The sequence below is a fragment of the Colossoma macropomum genome, unplaced genomic scaffold (assembly GCF_904425465.1).
Source record: "Colossoma macropomum unplaced genomic scaffold, Colossoma_macropomum, whole genome shotgun sequence".
In the NCBI taxonomy this organism is placed as follows: Eukaryota; Metazoa; Chordata; class Actinopteri; order Characiformes; family Serrasalmidae; genus Colossoma; species Colossoma macropomum.
Window position 1 is genome coordinate 2,141,743 of NW_023494784.1, and position 20,667 is coordinate 2,162,409.

The 20,667-nt window shown below is 41.9% G+C and overlaps 1 protein-coding gene across 1 annotated transcript in view; it reads left to right on the forward strand.

The window, feature by feature from the left end:
• Positions 1-20,667, forward strand: part of LOC118811463 (anosmin-1) — a 94,811-nt gene that overhangs the window by 9,643 nt on the left and 64,501 nt on the right. The window contains exon 2 of the mRNA XM_036575695.1: positions 9,417-9,464. Within this exon, the coding sequence (XP_036431588.1) occupies positions 9,417-9,464 (48 nt within the window). The remainder of the gene's footprint in view (positions 1-9,416; positions 9,465-20,667) is intronic.

A 20,667-nucleotide genomic window follows, 5' to 3' on the forward strand; every position in this document is an offset into this window, starting at 1 on the left:
TCGATTCAGGGTGCTAAGATGCGATTATATGATTATTTGATTCTTGGTGCATCATCGTTGTTACTTTTTGGGTCATAATTTAGGCTGGAGGCATGTTGTTGTTGGAACAAAACCTCGTAGCTCCAAAAAAGTTTACAGGAGAAGGAGAAAAATGTGCTTAACTGCCATGTAAGTTAATTTAATAAGATTTTCGTCATTTTGGGGCATTTCTGTCATTTTGACACAGTAAACACTATCTAGCTTATACAAATGGTGTTAAAAGAAGGAACCAGCAGAAACAAGATACGTTTTGTGCCAAATGTAACATTAATTTCTTTAAATTAAATAATTTCTATAAAACCTTTAATGAAAATTACATATTAAATAATATAATCCTGAGTAAAACATTTCTTGAAAATTATTTCGCCTCTTGTTTTGAAAGTTATGATGGATAACATGGACATTCGTGGCTGTTTGTTCTCTTTGAATGATGCCAGAAAAGCCATTTGCATTCCCTACTGGAGAAAATTCCGACTGGGATTAAGAAAGTCATTCAGAATATCCGTATCTGACGTGGTGTTTTTAGCTGTTAGCGCTGAAGAGGCTGTGTTTCCTCTCACCGTGTTGGGCTGTTTTCTGTTTGCTTTTCCTGAGAACCCCGAATGATGGTTTTCAAGGGTTCATTAGTAAAGAAAATGGTTCTATATAGAACCATGAACATTTGATGAACTATTTTCATGATTAAAGGGTTTTTTGCATCGTTAAATGATCCTTCAGATTGATGAAGAATGTGTTCTATATGGTTCTATAGCAAAAAGGGATCTTTGGTTTGTAACAATAGTGGAACCCTTTTTGGTGCTGTATAGAAACTTTTTGCTAAGAGTGTACTGTATACAACCCTTATCAAAAAGGTTCCATATAGAACCATATAGAACACATTCTTCATCAGTCTGAAGGACCAACAATGCAAAGAACCCTTTAATCATGAAAATGGTTCTTTGAGTGTTCATAGTTCTATACAGAACCATTTTTACTAAGGAACCCTTGAAGAACCATCATTTTTAAGTGTGTACCCAGTGAACGAATATCTAAATAGTTGAATATTCAGGTCCAGAGCAGGTTTATGAAAATTGTGGCATGTTCTAATGTAGGTGAGGCCTGGGGTTCCTGCATATACACTGTTAGAAATAAAGGTTCTGTGCAGGTACATTTTTCATTCATCAAGGTACAAACAGTGTAAATGTTCCCTCAAAGGTACAACAGTGGTTTTAAGGTCTGATTGTGAACCTTAAATAAGTGTTTCCAGGTGAAAAGTTCGTATTTGTACCTTTTCATAACCGAATGTTTTAAACAGAACAGTAAAATAAAGCCTGGAGACGAGACGGGGTGTGTGGAGTCAGTACACCTTAGAACATATCATTTCAGTGGATTATGGTTCAGTTATGTTCCCTGACTAAAGGTACTGAGATGGACCTTTGAGGGAACCACCCCAGTGGCAAGAGGGGAACTGACCCAGTGACAGTTTAGTACCTTTATTTCTGAGAGTGTTTCACAATATTTTCAGACAGAAGGACGGATTATTTTTCCCACCACTAGTTGTGTATAAGATGCTCGCCTGGTCTGAAACACCAGCGCTGATGTCATGTGACGGGAGGGACAGTTAATCCTCACAAAGTGCCGTGCGCTATGTGGAGCGGTAATCTGCAGGATCTCACCAACACTCCCTGTCAAACTCTGTTGGGAGTGACGACATGTAAACCGTTTCAGACCCTGGCGACGATAAACAGTAATACATTTTGCGTCGTCTGGCCGTGGGGGTCTTTGTACAGCGAGCAGTGTGGATCTCAGGCAGCGTCCCACTGCCTCTTTCGCTAATCTCAGGATTAGCACTGCTTCAGGCAAACAAAACCTTTCCCTCTACATAATGCAGCCTTTCTTGTTCTGTGCGGAACCGATCTGGGAGAGGAGATTGACAGAGCTGAAAGACCTCAATTGATTTCGGACTGAAAGGTTAAAAGTGGTGCAGAAAGGCTTCTCCCATGACATCCAAAGCAAGGGTCGTGCTTTTGCCCTATAATTATCCTGGGGCAGGTCAGTGACACAGTGAGGTCAGTCCTAAAGCAGCTGGACCGGTAACCCCCATTGAGCCGTCCAGCGCTACAGAGGTGGTGTTGTGGCTCAGAGTTAATCTCCAGTCCGGGTTGCTGTCGCCCGGTGACGGATGGGTCTGGAGAGGCGTCAGAGAGCAATGCTAGGCTGATGCCAGATTTCCTATTTGCCTCTTTGTAAGTTCCCAACACCCTCCTGGAGCTTTTTAACACTCTGGAATACTATTCAGACAGGATTAGTGTCGCATCGGAAAGTGAGGTAATGTAATTTTTACCTGTTTCTCAGAGATTTCATCCCACCTGAAGTGGGTCCACCATGCCAGGAATCCTGGTGACACTTTATTTTGAGGGTCCTTTTTAGATGAAACAAACAGTCAATGGACTCTCAGTAACATGTCAAACACATATGATGGTTAGGATTAGGGCCAGGGTGAGGGTTAGGTTTTGGGTTGAGGTTAAGGTTGGGGTTAGGATTAGGGCCAGGGTGAGGGTTAGGTTTTGGGTTGAGGTTAAGGTTAGGTTTAGGATTAGGTCCAGGGTGAGATACAAGATATTTACTCCAGTGTATTCAGCTGCTTCACTACTGCCACTTCACTGATATATTATTGATGTGTTACTGACGATCTAATTTATTAATCATCTACAAAGGACCACTACAAATAGTTTGATGCACCTGCACGTTCGTCGACGCCTGAGTGTTAATCATGAATAAGGCTCAGTTTGTTTGTTCTCAGATCAAATAAACATAAAATTTGAGCTTTTTAATTTCACTTTTTCATGTTATTTATTTGTTTATTTAGTGTGTTTACCATGTTGGTGTCCTGAAACTGTATGTCCAAGCCAAGAACCATCAGGGAACCTTTATAATGTCCAGGGCAGGGATGTCCAGGATCGGAGTTGGGCATCACTGGCCTAAATGAACAGGGGATGCCATATGGCAGAGCGATTTAGACTTTGGAGACTGTTTAAAACACAAGGATGAAAGACAGAAGTATGACCTCTTCTTTAAAGCCTTCTTTTCTCTTGCCTGAAAAACTGCTTCACTCTTGAATTGAGATCTGAGATTCTACTTAAATAGTGAAGTTTAAAAACAACACTGGGATCCGTTCTCATGTGCTAACTGTTGTGTACTTGCTTCAAAGGTCAGCGGTTTCATAGAGACCTTGTGTTGTCTGGACTGCGTTCGAGTCTAAGTTGTGATGTCTTCGTTTCAGACGTTCCAGACTCGTTTGGTTTCTGCCTCGTCGTCTCCTGAGAGCTCCTTCCCCGAAGCCGAATCAGGCCCAGTCTCCCTCACTCTGAGCGGAGCGATATCTTCTTAAAAGGATAGGCTGTTCCACTCTCGGCTCTGGCTCGCCTTTGAAGCTGCTTGACCATTATCCTTGACACTGAGCGCACAACACCCGCTGGTACTGGATCGCAAATTAAGTCTTTAATGATAAGTTCTTTCCCAAGGTTTCACTGGGAATTTCCAGTGGATTACATTGTTCCAGAAGCCTTTGAACTTGACATTGAACTTGAACAGAGTTTTAGGTTCGGAGGCTCGTAAAAGTTTGGCCGTGTCCTCACCGCGCCCGTGTCTTTTTGTTGTACGTGAGGACCGAGACGGGTTTACGTCTCACCACAATTATCTGTTTAACGTTTGTTTGCTAACAGACGTCCTTCGTTCTGTAGTTACTTCATGCTTCACGGTTTCCAGCCCTGTTTTCTTGCCTCTCCTCGCCAGAGCTCGAGCTGAGGATCAGAGAAAGGCAATAAATCATTACGTCTGTTGTAATAAAAATCTCCCTGCACCTCCTCAGCATTTAGCTTGTTAAAATTCCAGTCCGACCACTTCTGTAGCCTCACCTGTTCCTCTTGGATGATTGTCAAATCTGTGTGTAATTATAGTCCTATTGAGACTCTCTGACATGCGGACGAGAGGGTTGATATTAAAGGCAGTCAGAGGAAGGCACTACACACGGATCACGTTAGCTTACTTAAAGACTTGAGACAGAATGTGCCCTCTGAGAGAGCTCCGAGTCTTAGGGACGCAAAAACGTCAAAACTTCATCAACTTTTATGTTCTGTTTTAGGCAGCAATATAAATCCAATCTCAAATCATCGCTCTAGATATATCTAGCATATATGGGCCACGAAACAAGAAGGCCTAAGTCAGAGGTTTCCAACTGCGTGGCCGCGGTCCGGTACCGGGCCGTGGGCTGTTTGGTACAGGGCCGCATCAGTGTAGCAGTAAACTGAAGGAGTTAAATACTAAATGCTGAACATGATTTTCTGAATGATATTTATTTTGATTCAGTCAGTAACACATTTCAGCTCTGTAAGTTGTGCAGTAACGGCTCACAAAGCTGGTAAAATAAACAAGATTTCTGTTCAGAAACTTGTAAGCCAACTTTGTTTTTGGTGTGGTTTGGTAGTTTTTGCTGTCTTTAGGTAGTTTTTGGATCTGCTTTGGTAGTTTTTGCTATAGTTTGGTAGATTTGGTTCTGCTTTGGTAGTTTCTGAAGTAGTTTGGTACTTTGGTAGTTTTTGTTATGGTGTCCTAGTAGTTGGTGTGTTTTGATAGTTTTTGCTATAGTTTGTTAGTTTTGGGTGTAGTTTGGTAGTTTTTGCTATAGTTTGGTAGTTTTGGGTGTAGTTTGATAGTTTTTGCTTTAGTTTGGTAACGTTTGGTGTGGTTTGGTAGTTTTTGCTATGGTTTGGTTGTTTTTTGTGTTTTGGTAGTTTTTGTTATAGTATGGTTGTTGTTGGTGTGGTGTGGTGTGGTAGTTTTTGCTATGGTTCTGTCGTTTTTGGTGTTTTTTTTTGGTTGGGTTTGATAATTGTTTTTGCTGTACTTTGGTAGTTTTTGCTATGGTTTGGTAGCTTTTGATGTGGTGTGGTAGTTTTTGCTATAGTTTGGTAGTTTTTGGTAGTTTTTTGGTGTAGTTAGGTATTTTTTTGGTCGGGTTTGATAGTTGTTTTTGCTATGATATAATAGTTTTTGCTATAGTTTGGTACTTTTTGGTATGGTTTGGTAGTTTTTGCTATAGTTTGGTAGTTGTTGGTGTGGTTTGGTAGTTTTTGCTATGGTTTTGTTTGATAATCGCGTGTTTACATGTGACACGGCTAAAGCTTAACCACATGATTAGCCTAAAGGTTATCTTTTTTTTTTTTGCTTTTAATAACTAACTAACGTTACGCCTGAAAAGAAAACTCTTTTAAAGAAAAGCTTGTTTTTGGACATTTAAGTCATCCAACTTAATTGACAAATGCAGTAGATGTAAACTATCAGTAATTGACGATACTGTCACCAATCGGCTCAAGCCTACCCTTTTGTGTTTAGCATAAGCTGCTTTAAGGAAGTGCTGGTTTGTGTCAGCTAAAAGCCGGCTAGCGTGAAGGGAAGAAGTTGCTGTCTTTTCTTTTCACATGCTTGTATGTGGTTAGGTTTTCAGCTTTGACTGTCACAAAAACAAGGCTCTGTAACAAGTTGTACGCCAGTATCGTACTTCATTTGCCAGTCACAGACATAACACAACGCTATAACCACTTAGGAAAGCAGGTCCAAGGCCGACATTAATGATGCGTTAACATTTTTGATTTCCATACATTTCGTCCCCAGATTTGGCCCACATTGTTTAAAAAGTTGGGAAACCGAACTTGAATGATGTGGGACTTGATAAAAATTGGCAGTTCAGACATCTGAGATTGTTTTGAACACTTGGCTGGGTCCAAAGTTCTTTGAATGTGACAGTGGTCCTTTACAGCTGTTGGACCAGCTCTTTGGTATTTACTGTCCTCATAAGAGTGCAGTTAATCTTTGGCTGAACTGTGGATTCCTGTAGGCTGTGACTCCTCTGTATACATTGCCGTGACAGTGAGCAGATACCCGCTGGGCCGTCAGTGTGCTGTACTCTAACTTCAAACCTAGTCATGCGTCCTCCTTTGAATGAATGTGTAATGTGAAGCATCTAATGATTAACATCATCCTTACTGTAACCATGTTACAGCTGTGGTCGATCGGATTAGTAAGTCTTTTCCCACATGATGTACGGCTGCAGCAGAAGAAACTGTGGCAGCGAACTTTTAAGAGTTAAACACTGAGACAGCTATTACTACACTCATGCCTCAATGCATGAGGAGATCAGTAAGGAAAAAGCGATTGAGAAGAAAGATGATTAGACAGTAATAAGCCTCTAAACTGGTGGGAATTCAATGGTATTCTTAAATTCACCTTTAAAGGCTGTTGCATATGACATGATACCCACATATTATATATCAAAATATTCAGAACAATCTCAGCTCTGCCAATAATGAGGCCGCTTTGACCCGGACCACCGTGCAAGGAGATAATTTAGCCCAAAAGCTGGAAAAATCATGTCCAGTTTTAGAAATTCTTAATCTCTCTTATGAAAACACAGCTTTACTCATGTGAACGAATTGTTTCGGTGCTTGAAATGGGTTCACCAAAGTTCATAAAGTAGTGGAATGTATGAATAAAATAGTAGGTAAATGTTCTCCTCGTCGCTACTTTCCACAACTACTGTAACAACTTCAGCAGCTGTGAACTGTTTACACGCCATTTCACATGAGTCTCCGATGTGGACTGAATGAAGAATGAAGGGTTTCTGGTGTGATGGTCAGTCCTTAGTGATTTCCTGAGTGTCGATTGGTCAGTTTCACACAGAATGTAGACGGACACACGAATCCACCAATTCCACACGGTGAGAGGCAGATGACGTGTATCTCAGCCCCTCTTCATAGGCTCATAACTCCGGATGTGAGTCTCGTATGATCTCGTGATAAGATGGAATGGAAAAGGCGACTCTACAGATTCAGGAAGTGTCTGAACTGGATTTCTGAGCTGGATCATCACAAAGATATTAATAGAAACACAGAGAAACATCTAATTTGGCTCATCTGTGCCGGAATTTTCTGGAGGTCTGTATAAAGTATTTTGTTAGTAGCTTACTGAGGGACTCAGTAGTACAGAAGTACAAAGACTGTCTGATGTAAACTGCAGGCTAAAATCACCACAGCTCTGAATCTCACCTCTCACAGAGAATTGAAACTGGCTCTGGCAATCCACGCTTCCCTGCGCTGGTTTTATCAATCCGATGGGAAATAAACACCTGTTCATCAAGCTAAATGCTGATAAACAGGCGCTGTGCTGAGTGCTAAGCTAAGTGCTGCTTTCAGGCACTAGCCGACTGCTGCCCACAGCGCCCACTAGTGGATTTATTAGTCAGCTAGTCTCTGAAACCCTCTAAAGCTATTTGTAAAACATTTCTCTATGTTGAATAAATATGTCATAAACAATTTCTGTCCATTTTCCATCTGTTCGCTCTTTGTAAGCAAGAACAGCTGATCTCCTCATTCCACTGATCAGTGTAACCCAGGTGTCCAGGCTTATCCGCTAAGAGCTGATTTGCCTGCAGGTTTTCAGTCCAACAATACAGGAGCACAGCTGATCAGCTGTGTAAAGACTGAGACCAGCTGATTAAACAGGTGGATTGGAATGAAAACCAGCAGCCACACTGACCCTGAGTGGAAAAGATCAGACGCCCCTGATAAAGGTGTACAAATACAGACTGTAGCTCATCTGTTGCTGTGCAGTTCATCAGCCCCACTCTACCCCATTCATCATTGGTCAGTTTCTGACCACAGGACTGCTGTTGCCCAGATAAGTCACTAGCTTAGCTAGGAGCCTTTCACCATAGAGGTTTAGCTAACTTTCAGGCCACATTCACAAGACGTTGCAGTTTCTAGGGCTGCAACTAATGATAATTTTGGTAGTTGAACAAAATGTGTTGATAATTTTTTTGATTAGTCGATTAGTCAACGATTATTTCTGTGATTGCCCTCCATCTCTGCCTTCTGTGGGCGTGGCTCCTGTTCTTGTTTTCCTTGAACTGCTCAAGTCCGCAAATGTCACCCTGTTGTCCAGTCTCTGCCTTAATATACACCAATCAGGCTTAACATTATGACCACCTCCTTGTTTCTACGCTCATTGTCCATTTTATCAGCTCCACTTACTGTATAGGTGCACTTTGTAGTTCTACAGTTACAGACTGTAGTCCATCTGTTTCTCTGATACTTTGTTAGCCCCCTTTTACCCTGTTCTTCAGTGGTCAGGACCCCCATGGACCCTCACAGAGCAGGTTCTATTTGGGTGGTGGATCATTCTCAGCACTGCAGTAACACTGACGTGGTGGTGGTGTGTTAGTGTGTGTTGCGCTGGTCTGAGTGGATCAGACACAGCAGTGCTGCTGGAGTTTTTAAACACCTCAGTGTCGCTGCTGGACTGAGAATAGCCCACCAACCAAAAATATCCAGCCAACAGCGTCCTGTGGGCAGCGTCCTGTGACCACTGATGAAGGACTAGAGAATGACCAACACAAACTGTGCAGCAGCAGATGAGCTATCGTCTCTGACTTTACATCTACAAGGTGGACTGACAAGGTAGGAGTGTCTAATAGAGTGGACAGTGAGTGGACACAGTGTTTAAAAACTCCAGCAGCACTGCTGTGTCTGATCCACTCGTACCAACACGACACACACTAACACACCACCACGTCAGTGTTACTGCAGTGCTGAGAATGACCCACCACCCAAATAGTAATTCTAAGTTGACACACTGTTATAATTGACATTGTCGGTTATGTCGACTAATTGTTGCAGCCCCGGTGGTCCGTCAAAAACGCGGTGATGCATGCAAGCAAGAAGCAATCAAACACGAAAGCTCATGAGCGAGAACTGTTCTAGATCTTTAGGGCTGGATTGTTTTACTCTAGACAGCAGTGATTAGTTTAGTCTTCCATTCTATTCCAAACTGATGTGATTGACTTAAGCCCCGCCCCATACCAGCTCCTGTTGGCTGACTCATGGTGCGCACCAAAAAAGGTCAGCTCATTAACCACTAAATGAGAGTAATTTTCACACATTGTCTTGTGGTGCTGTCTGTTGTCCATCAATGCGTAGTTTTCATTGAAAGCAATGGTAAAAGATGCCTTTATGGCCGACACTAAGACGTCCTGTGATCACAGCCTCAGGAAGATTCCGGAAAGTAAAGCTCTGACCCTTATTAGAAACCCCAACTTTGGGCTTCCACTCACTGGCTACTTCATTAGAAACCCCAACTTTGGGCTTCCACTCACAGGCCACTTTATTAGAAACACCTACCTTGTACTTCCGCTCTCTGGCCACTTTATTAGAAATGGTAAAAGATGCCTTTGTGGTCGACACTAAGACGTCCTGTGATCACAGCCTCAGGAAGGTTCCGGAAAGTAAAGCTCTGACCCTGGTTTGCAGCGTGTTTTCTAATATCATTCTCCTCTTTATTCACAGGGCAATGGATCCTTGGTGTGGTGTCAGAATCACAAGCAGTGCTCTAAGGTAAGGATCTGTCAGACCGAGTTTGGGGAACTGTGGGAATCTGTTGGAATAAGATGTCATTTTCATACCTATTACTAAACTCCCAATCCAGGATTGGGCATCGTAGACTCTTTGGAATAAACTGTGGAGTTGAGGCCAAACTGTGGATTACCTCAGCCATGTTTGTTGTTGTCAGAAACGTTTTACTCTGGACTGCCCTCTAGTGGATGAGCTGCTTAACATCCATGCCAGCGTAAAGGATGTGTAGAAGTTTGTGGGCAGTGACGGTTACATCGTTTGAAACAGACGTGTTCTTTTTTGTATGTAAAGGGAGTATAAATGAGCCGTGAGCCGTCGCTGAGCTGCTACGAAGTCCTCATAGCAAAGCCTGTCCACTCGGCAGGCATCTCGGTGATGCCGCTGGGTAGTTATTTTCCATCATGCAGGACCAGACTCCTGTGTCTTTGAATGGGAAAACACCTAAAAACTCAAAACTGAGGGTCAAATTGCCATTTCAGAAACGTTTCACATAAATCACTTGAAATCTGGCGACTATTTGGCTCAATGTTGCACAAAAAAGTGTTTATTCTGGTTGTTCTGGCTACTGTGCATGCAGATCCCCACAACTGAGCCCAAGTAGAGGGGGGTTTTCCCACTTACGGCGTAACGAGAAAGCCGATTGGCCGTTTTTACTGAAGGGCAGGACTTTCTCCATAAACTGACCAAGTATTGAGCATTACAAGCTTTCCCATTCGTTTTCCAACAAGTGACCTGCCTCCTCCTTTATAATGTCTCTGGCTGCTGTCATACTTAGTTTTTCTGAGGTTTTTTGTCTGATTTTTGCCCTCCTTCTACCAGCGCCACCTATTGGTGAGCTGCCAGACCACTAATGACCGAGCTACTCTGAATTATAATTGTGAAGTGTTTGTTTGGTTGTTACATTATTACTGTTATCCTGCCCAACTTTTTTGTATAACAAAATTGTTAATCTTACTCAAACACCAGGTTATTGAGCAAAAACCTAAATGTGTTCCTACATCTTTTCCACTTGAGTAAAATATGCTACAACAACACAGATGTAGCATATTTTAGTACATTGTGTTGATGTAATATATTTGGGTGAACGTGAATCAAGTCATTTTAGTGCATTGCTTTCTTCAGGGCTGGTTTTCTGACAGGCGCTGTGCATCAGGGACCCTGAGAAAGTGCAGCTTGTGAGTGTTGTCGAGTTTTTCGTGCAGTAGCCGAAGCAGAAGCTCCGCAGGGTTTCTCCTGTGGTTTAAGGTCAGGCGCATAGCAAACCTCTCACAGCTCTCCATCAGCACAGCTTTTAGCTGAATAAACCCCAACTGCACACGCACACGATCTCCAACAGGCACCATGACACTGAGTGCTGACGGCCGGTACTTTGTTCTGACAACAGTGGTTATACTGTGGCTGAGTCTGGCGTGTTTATTTTGACGGTGTCCGTCGCTCAAGGCAGACTGGAGGCTGGAAAATAAACAGAGCGAGAGAGAAAGACAGAAAGAGAGAGCGCTCTCTCTAACTCCTGTTTACATTGAGTCACAGGCCGATCGTGCCAGTTTGCTTTTCCGCTGTGTGTTTTTTTTTCAAACATCGGAACAGCTTGTCCGCGAGATCCTGTTATTCTACAGGTGACGACAAATTACTTTTCACTCTCAACTGCCTTTCAATGCGGACAAATGTGAGCCAGTCTGAGGCCTTGATGGAATTTACAAAACATGATATGTTACGCTCCCAGCCACTTCAAAAGAAACACCCACCTTGTACTCCCCCCTCACAGGCCAGTTTATTGGAAACCCCAACTTTGGGCTTCCACTCACTGGTCGCTTTATTAGAAACCCCAACTTTGAGCCTCCACTCACTGGCCATTTTATTTTAAACCCAAACTTTGGGCTTCCACTCACTGTCTACTTTATTAGAAACACCTGCCTTGTACTTCCACTCTCTGGCCACTTTATTAGAAACCCCGACTTTGGGCTTCCACTCACTGGCCGCTTTATCAGAAACCTCAACTTTGGGCTTCCACTCACTGTCTACTTTAATAGAAACCCCAATTTTGGGCTCTTCTCAGTGCAGCAGTGACACTGGCGTGGTAGAAACTGACCATTGGTGAAGGGCTAGAAGATCACAAACTCTGCATCAACGGTCTTTAACTCTACATCAGCAGGGTGGAGCTACAGGGGCAGACTGCGGTGGTCTCTAACATTTACTGCCTGGTGTTGTTTATGATATCATTTCTCAGTTTAATCCGCTGAACATGGGAGCAGCGTTTAATACCCTGCAGCCCTCTCCAAGAGCAAAGCTCAGTAAACAGGCCCTGCATAGCAAACCGATAATTAATTTCCCTCGGCTAGTTCTGCTTTTTCTTTAGACTGGAGTTAATGAGGTTGTCAAAGGGCCTTCAAAGAGGAGATAAAGTGCACTTTTAAAGCCAGCCTCCTTTGTTTTCCTTATAATGCACCAGAGGATGTGCGCGCCGTTCCTTTCTGGAGCTGGTTAGCGTCAGTTGCAGCGCTGTCCCTCGCCATTCATCACACTTTCTTTCTTTCTTTCTTCCTCTCTTTCTTCCTGTTTGTGAAGGCTCAGGCTGTTTGCAAGTGTAAGTGTAGAATTTTCCATTTATAATGTTCTGCGTCTTTGGACTGGACCTTTTCGAAAACACCTTGGCCGAACCAGAGCGGCATCAGTCTTCCCAAACTGGTGTCCAGAAGGAAACTTGTTATTTCCAGTCGTGGAACTGTTTAGATAGACAGTGCATAGAGAGAAACGTTTGTTGAGAACATTTCATAAATATTTAAGATGCTAGTATATTTTAGAGACTGAAATTGATCTGTATTCTGGAGTTCTGTGCTTAGTGCCAGCGGTCAGTGCATCTGTGGGTGAAACAACTGGACATTATTGCCTGTTTTCAGTGAAGACGGCTGCTGGGATTTGAATCAGCACATATAGACTTGATTGGTGCAGACTTGCATCATTATATACGTTTTTTGGAAAAATTCAGGTTAACCTCAACGTTATAGGACTTTCTCTAACAGTCATTTTCCCTACGGAATGGAGGCAGAACCACTGAGCAGAACCATGACTCAAAAGGAGAAAGTCCCTACAAATATGAGGAACCACTGAGAGGAACCAAGACTCAAAAGGAGAACCTCCTTAAGAACATGAAGAACCACTGAGATGACTCAACATTGAAAAGGAGAAACTCCCTAAGAATGTGAAGAACCACTGAGAGGAGCCAAGAGTCAAAAGGAGAACCTCCCTAAGAACATGAAGAACCACTGAGATGACTCCGGACTCAAAAGGAGAATCTCCTCAAGGATGTGAAGAACCACTTAGATGAACCAAGACACAAAAGGAGAACCTCCCTAAGAACATGAAGAACCACTGAGATGAATCAAGACCTAAAAGGAGAAACTCCCTAAGAACATGAGGAACAACTGAGAGGGACCAAGACTCAAAAGGAGAACCTCCCTAAGAACATGAAGAACCACTAAAACGGACCAACACTCAAAAGGAGAAACTCCTCAAGAATGTAAAGAACCACTTAGAGGAACCAAGACTCAAAAGGAGAAACTCCCTAACGACATGAAGAACCACTGAAAGGAACCATGACTCAAATGGAGAAACTCCCTAAGAACATGAAGAACCACTGAGAAGAACTATGACTCAAAAGGAGAACCTGTCCTCTAGGCCAGATAACGCAATCAGGATACAAATACATCTTTAGTTAATAGAGTTCTGTATAGTACCAATAAAGGTCCTATGACTTGCAACAACAGTGGAACCCTTTTTGGTGCTTTACAGAACTTTAGAGGTTATAAAAGGTTATTTGAAAAGCCTCGCACAACATTATGGAGAATAACTAGAGCCTTTAAGCATAAAAGAGCCTTCAGATGGTTCTTTGAGTTGTTGTGGTTGTGTGTAGCTCTTGACTAAAGAACCCTTGAAGAACCCTTTTTTACTTTGACTTGTAACAGTAGCTGAACCATTTTGGTGCTTTACAGAACAATTTTTTTTAAGTTCTTAACCATATACAGCATGTTCTCCATTATGGAGAAGAACCATTTAGCCATGCAAAGAGCCTTAAAGCATTCAGATGGTTCTTTGAGTTGTTGTGGTTGTGTGTAGCCCTTGACTTTACTAAAGAACCCTTAAAGAACCTTTTTTTTGAGAGTGTACTTTGACCTGTAACAGTAGCTGAACCATTTTCGGTGCTTTACAGAACAAGTTCTTAACCATTTACATGTTCTCTATTATGGAGAAGAACCATTTAGCCATGCAAAGAGCCTTTAAAGCATTCAGGTGGTTCTTTGAGCTGTCATGGTTCTATAACCCCTGACTTTACTAAAGAACCCCTGTAGAGCCTGTTCTGAGCGTGGGGCAGGTTTGCAGTGGCTCTGAGATCATACAGACGACCGATCCAGTCATATCGTATCATCAGAACTAATCAGTTCCCGTGGGACCCTCTGAGACGTTCCGCTTCCTCCTGAGCACATTACTGCACACATTTCGGATTTATATTCGGGCAGTGTGGGCTGCAGCTGACCGCTCATTATCTGTGTGCTGAGCTCCCTCAAGGCCAGGCCATCATGTACCATCACACCACGCTCAGAGTTCTGCTGGTGTCAGGATTTAAAAATCATTTCATTCTTGCTGCGTCTGGATGTTTTCCATCACGTTTTTACGACACTAGTGAACTAGCGATTTGTCACCGATGCGTTTAGTGTGCTGCCATTTATTTTTTGATTTCTGTGTTGATCTAAAGTAGAGGTCACTAATAGGCGGACTGCGGTCCGAGTCCGGACCAAGACGCAGACCTGGACCTGTAACTGATGAACTATTGAGAATTATTTAATTTTTATGGGGTGGTCCTGTTTTAATCGGCGTAACTTTTCTAGCCTTTGTGGTACTGGTTTAGCGGCCCGGGAGACTCTCAGACCAATCGCACGTGTTGTAAATATCACGCATGATGCTACTCAGCCAATCAGATCTGTGCATTATGATGAGCTCTGAGACTCGAGTAAGTGACGCACACACAGGGGAGGGACGAGGCGAGACACAGCAGTCAGAGAAGAAAGTGAGTCAGAGGGAAGTTATTTCACATGGCGTGATCTAAAAAGAGAAACTGACAGTAAATATTGTTGAAATTTGACTGAATTGTACTTTATTTGATTTGATATTCAGTTGTTGACTGTATAAGATGTTGATATTCCTACTAGGCTACTTCAGTAAACAGTATATGGCACTGAATCATGATGCAAGTTAGACATTATGATGTTCCAAACCTTTGCTTGAGGATCTTTTCTCTAACTGGACCTTATTGAATTTTAGACCCCTGATCTACAGTAACATATTCTGTTTTTTTTGTTTGGAGCCCTCCTGCATGAATCATAATCATTAAAGTTCTAGTGTCTGACAAATAAACGTTGTAAACGTTAATCTAATCAATATATGGAATATTTCTCATTTTGAGATTGTTCTAAGAACATTATACAATAATTCAATCTACTTCTGGAAATAATTTATTTTTTTAAAGTCATATTTATTGTATCTAGTGAAATTATCATATTCCAATGGTAGATAATTTTGCTGCTGTCAAGAAATAATGTTTAAAACGAGACAGATTATCTGCCAGTGGAATAAAATACAGATAAAATGACATAAGATGAGACACTACGGGTGAAAGGGGTCATTTGAATTATAGATTTCACAATGAATCGGTTGATTACTGATATTCTTACAAACAATTTTCTATCTGAAGTTTCCCCAAAATGACAGTGAGATATGTAAATGAGATGATATTTCATTGTGAAGAAATTATTTTACAGAACGGATAAATCCAGGTATGAGCAATATTTTACAAAATCTTTCTATAATATCCTCCAGAACAGGGTTAGGAATGAATGTCTAACTCTTTATGAGTGCAGATGTTTTTAAAGTGAGAAAAGCTGATTTTGAGGTGAGAATGGACCTCAGAACTGCATCACACAGAGAGATCTCAGAAAACATGCACCATTTGTGTGAATGTTGTCATTACCACTAAGCAAATAGACATATGTGGATATGCTAGTTAGATTCTAGCGGAAATGAGCTTTCCAGAGATATATGACATGACCTGATTGTGCCGAGTGTGGGAGGAGCTACAGTTATATGCAAAAGTTTGGGCGCCCCTGGTTTTGTTGATATTTGAAGTGAAAATACATTAACACATCCCTACGAGGAATTTGAATGCACAATTTCTGTTTATTTGCTGAATTTAACATATTTGGGAAAGTTACAAAAGGTACTAAACTGTCTCTGGGTCAGTTCCCCTCTTATCACTGGAGTAGAACCCTCAAGGCTCCATCTCAGTGCCTTTAGTCAGGGAACATAACTGAACCATAATCCACTGAAATGATATGTTCTAAGCTGTACTGACTCCACACACCCCGTCTCGTCTCCAGGCTTTTATTTTACTGTTCTGTTTTAAAACATTTGGTTATGAAAAGGTACAAATACAAACTTTTCACCTGGAAAAACTTATTTAAGGTTCACAATCAGACCTTAAAACCACTGTTGGAGCTTTGAGGGAACATTTACACTGTTTGTACCTTGATCGATGAAAAACGTACCTGAACAGAACCTTTATTTCTACGGCACATGTTTATTTTAATGTTTGATTTTTTTCCAGTATTTTAGCTTAACTTGGAAAATAAACAGAAACTGTGCGCTAAATCTGCAGGGAAGTGGAAGTTTAAGTTTCTTATCTTATTTTTACACTGAAATAAACAAATTTTGGTCCAGTGTTGATTTTTAATGACGTGTTATGGATGCAATTTATCCACAAACCTGACAAATGATGGGACCAAAATTGTCATTTCAGCCTGTAGAGTCTCGCCTTAAACTAGTAAACGTAAAAGAAAGTCCTAAAACAGGTGGAATCATCCATTAATTTGTACAACAGTCGCATAAATAGAAATATTACATATATTGACTAGATTTAAGATGATTTTTATGTGCCAAGATCATTTTTGCAGTGTTATAAAACAAATTTCCATAAAACTTTATGATCATTAAAATGAAATGTAGCTCTGAAATGTAGGTCATGCAAACCCAGGCAGACACCGAATGTTCTTGTAGTGGCATCTAAGAGTTATTATACTCCAGCTGAAGAATGTCATTGATCTCCCTTTGAGGTTTAAACCCATTTGACATGTTATTGTCTTTCCCAAGAGTTCAGTGTCAGCAGAATTTAGCGTGAACTTTAAGTAGGAATCGCAACAGTGACTGTCGGTTTTGAGGGTTTGCGCCATTAACGATGAGGATCGAAGCGCCTTTGTGTGGAGTTTGGACACCGATCGCCTCGTAATGAACTGAAGTGTTTGGAAAGACGTTCAAGCATAACAAAAGGTCCACATTGGGTTTGGTTTAAACAGTGTCCACTCAGTGTTTTTGGGTTACAGTGTCTGTGAATAGCTCCGCGGAGGCCGCTTAGCCTTTTCACTTCCACTGAAACCTCTCAGATTCAGTGCAAACCAAACAACTCCGCCAAAGTAACGGCTTCAGCAAACCCCCGACACACTGAGAGCCACTGCTGATGCAGTTCATTTCCTCTCCAGCGGCCCTTCATGGGGTCTCCGCTCCGACAAAAGCTACGCACACACCGGGTTAATTATTTAAACAAAGGCAGCTTGACCTCTCCAGTCCATCAGCACTTTTGGAAATCAAAGCCTTTGCTGTTATTTCTATTTCGGGGGAAGGTTGTGTGTGTGTGTGTGTGTGTGTGGGGTCGGGGGTTAATATTGACCATCTCCTCCAAAGCGTCCATCTCTGGCTCAACGTGACTCCACTGCCATTAGCGTCCAGTTGTTATGGTAATTAACCCTGCTCTCTGTCACAGAGAGAGGATGTGTTAGCCTTCATTAGCATGCTATAGCCCCAGCATCGGCCTCCATTCAGTCCCAGCCACGCCAGGAGGCCGGCATGCCAGAACACCACAATGCTAGAGCTCTTTGTCCTGGCTGGTTTTTGTCATTTTGGGTTCTTTATCTGTCCAGCGACCTCCTTTTCCAGAAAGAGAAAAGCCCCGGCCTTCGAGTCGCCCCGAAACATTTGACAACTTCTAGTACATTTGGGTTGATTTAAGGGGGAACGGCATTCTGCTCAGATTCTTACAGCGACAGACTGGCGCTTTAAGATAAATCGAAATCTCACAGTTCACACCCCCCCCCCACCAACCCCCCTACGCCAAATGTAGTCTGTCAGCCAAATATGTGCGGCTTCTTTAGCCATGAGGCTGATGTAGCTAACAGGCAGTGGAAGTTTATACACTGTGAACTTAAATTAGTTGAGTTTTTAAAAAATCATGCAAACTTCAGGCACATATTTTGGCTGATTGCATTTAGAGTGGGGGATGTGGGGAGGCACTGTGAGATTTAGATTTTGCGCCAGTCTGTTGCTTTTGTAACTAGCAAAAGTATTTTCTCTAGATAGACACAACACTTTTTGTAAGTCTGCTAAATGCACTTTTTAGTGTCTGCTAAATGGTGTAAATGTAAATGTAATGCTTTAAGAACCTGAGCAGAATGTAGTCAGTCAGGCAAAACGTGTCTCCAGATAAGTGACCCTTATTAGTCCCACAGCGGGGAAATTTCTTCTCGTTATTTACTTGCCCGGAGCGGTGGGCAGCCCTATCCGCAGCGCCCGGGGAACAGTTGGAGGTTAGGTGCCTTGCTCAAGGGCACTTCAGTCACGTACCGTCGAACCGGCGACCTTCCGGTCACAGTTGGCTTCTTTAGCTATGAGGCTAATGTAGCTAACAAGTGATGAAAGTTTAAACACTGTAAACTTAAATTAGTTGGCTTAAAAAAAGCATGCAGTATTATTTCCTTGAAAAAATTAAGTTAGATTACTTAATAGGTTTCCTGCCTTCCCCCCAGTGACTGCTGGGATAGACTCCAGTTGCCCCCGTGACCCAGTAGGATAAGCGGCTTAGAAAATGTGTGCGTGTGTGTACTTAATAGGTTCCAGCTCAAATGACTTTATGTTTTATGGGTACTTTTATCTGTATATCTTTCAGTGATCTGAACTCTGATTACTCCTGATTTAATCAGCCTTGTTAGGTCAACCTCTTATTAAATTGCGCTTTGCTGCGAATCTTCAGGGCGGCACGGTGGCGCAGTGGGTAGCGCCGTCGCCTCACAGCAAGAAGGCCCTGGGTTGGATTCCCCGGCCGGGCAACCAGGGTTCTTTCTGTGTGGAGTTTGCATGTTCTCCCCGTGTCTGTGTGGGTTCCCTCCGGGTACTCCGGTTTCCTCCCACAGTCCAAAGACATGCGGTCAGGCCATGCTACATGCTAAATTGCCCCTAGGTGTGAGTGTGTGTGAATGTGTATGTCTGTCTGTGCTGTGATGAACTGGTGACTTGTCCAGGGTGTATCCTGCCTTCTGCCCGATGACAGCTGGGATAGGCTCCAGCACCCCCGTGACCCAGGAGGATAAGCGGCTTAGAAGATGTGTGTGTGCGAATATTCATTTGTGTGCAATTCTTTGGTATCACCACTGAAACAGCTCCGTTGGCCACATATTGTCACTTTCATTTTTTCATACAGTAATAAAGAAGTGGATAAGACAAGAGTCACATACTTGGACTCTCATGGCCTCAGGCATCTTTGTCATGACGTTTGAGGCTACCATTGAGGATACCATGACAGCATTCATGGCTACAGGCTGAATATGCTATGAGGCAAAATGTCATGCAGTGTTGGGGTAATGTGGCACAAAGTAACGTTAACGTAATGTAGTTATTTTTTCCAGTTATGAAGTGGTGTAACTATTCGAGTTTAAATTCTTGAAATCACATTACAGTAACTGACTTAGTAAGAGTTTAGATATATGTCTTTAAAAGACCAATATTAATTACCCATGATGCATTTATACAGTGATAAACGAGAAGGAATGCTATTCTGTGAGGTATTCGCGATTGTCGGATTTAGCACTTGAGAGTATTGGATTCATTTAGGGCTGAAAAATTATTCAATTTTCCATCAACATTTAAGAAAGTGCAATTTTTAAATCACAAGAACTGCAGTTTTTAAAAACTTAACGTCTGTGTTTTCAGCCAAGTTTTAAGAGGGGAAATTTAAACTAATAACACAGAGCTTGTCACCAGCCTGTAGATGAGTTAGACCAATCAGAGGCAACCAAACCTCCATGTGTTGTGACATCACAACCACAACTTACTAGCAGTCTGGTGCACTACATTCAGGGTTCAATCCTAAATCCAGAAAAAGTGGATATTCTGAACTTCTTGGCCAAAAAAACCTTATGGGTAATAATCGCAATTTAAATTGCAGTCACAGCATTAGTCAGAAAAATCGCAATTAGATATTTTCCCCAAATCGTTCGGCCTTATATTCATTATTGTTTTTTATTTTTTATTACATTTTAAGATAATTATGACACAAAGCCTGATTAACAAGAAAGTTTATTTATACTCCTCCAAGTAAAATAGTTCAGACGTAGCAATGCTGCGTATAATGCTACTAAATAAAATATCGCAATGCAAAACCTTTAGGATGTCAAAATCAGTGCTCTTCCAGCGGCATCAGGTGTAAACAGCTTTGTTGATTACAGTGGGGATGTTTTAGTTTTTGTCATTTTGTCACTCGGTTGCTGTCGTTTTTAACTCTTTTCAACAAACTTGATACTCATAACAGGTTGTGGCTGTTTTAAATGACTTGAGTGAAGCTTAAAGAGATGCAGATTGGCACTCATAGGATGTCTCTCAGCCAATCACATTGCAAGGTTGGAACTAACTGTGGCATAATGAAAATATCAGAGCAGAAATGGTGACAAATGTTTTAAATATCATGTATTGTAATTGGCTCTTTCTTTCTAAATAACGTACTGAAATATCTACTGGATTTTCCCATTTACTTCATAGCTGCTACAGACGAGTTTGGGTCCTAGAGAGCAACTCAGAAGTAAAGTAATGAGTGCTGAGATTCTGGGACGGAATCAGTAAAGTAATCCCCTTACAGTTTACAGAGAGAAGTAATTAGTAGTTTTGTAATGGATTAAGTTTTAAGTAACTACCCCAACACAGTATATCATACAGTGTCAGAAACTGCATAAGCAAGTCTATCAGAGAATACAGTAATACTTCATTTGGATGGTCCACTGTAGATGCTTTGTAAATGCTCAGTATATCTTTAAGTAAC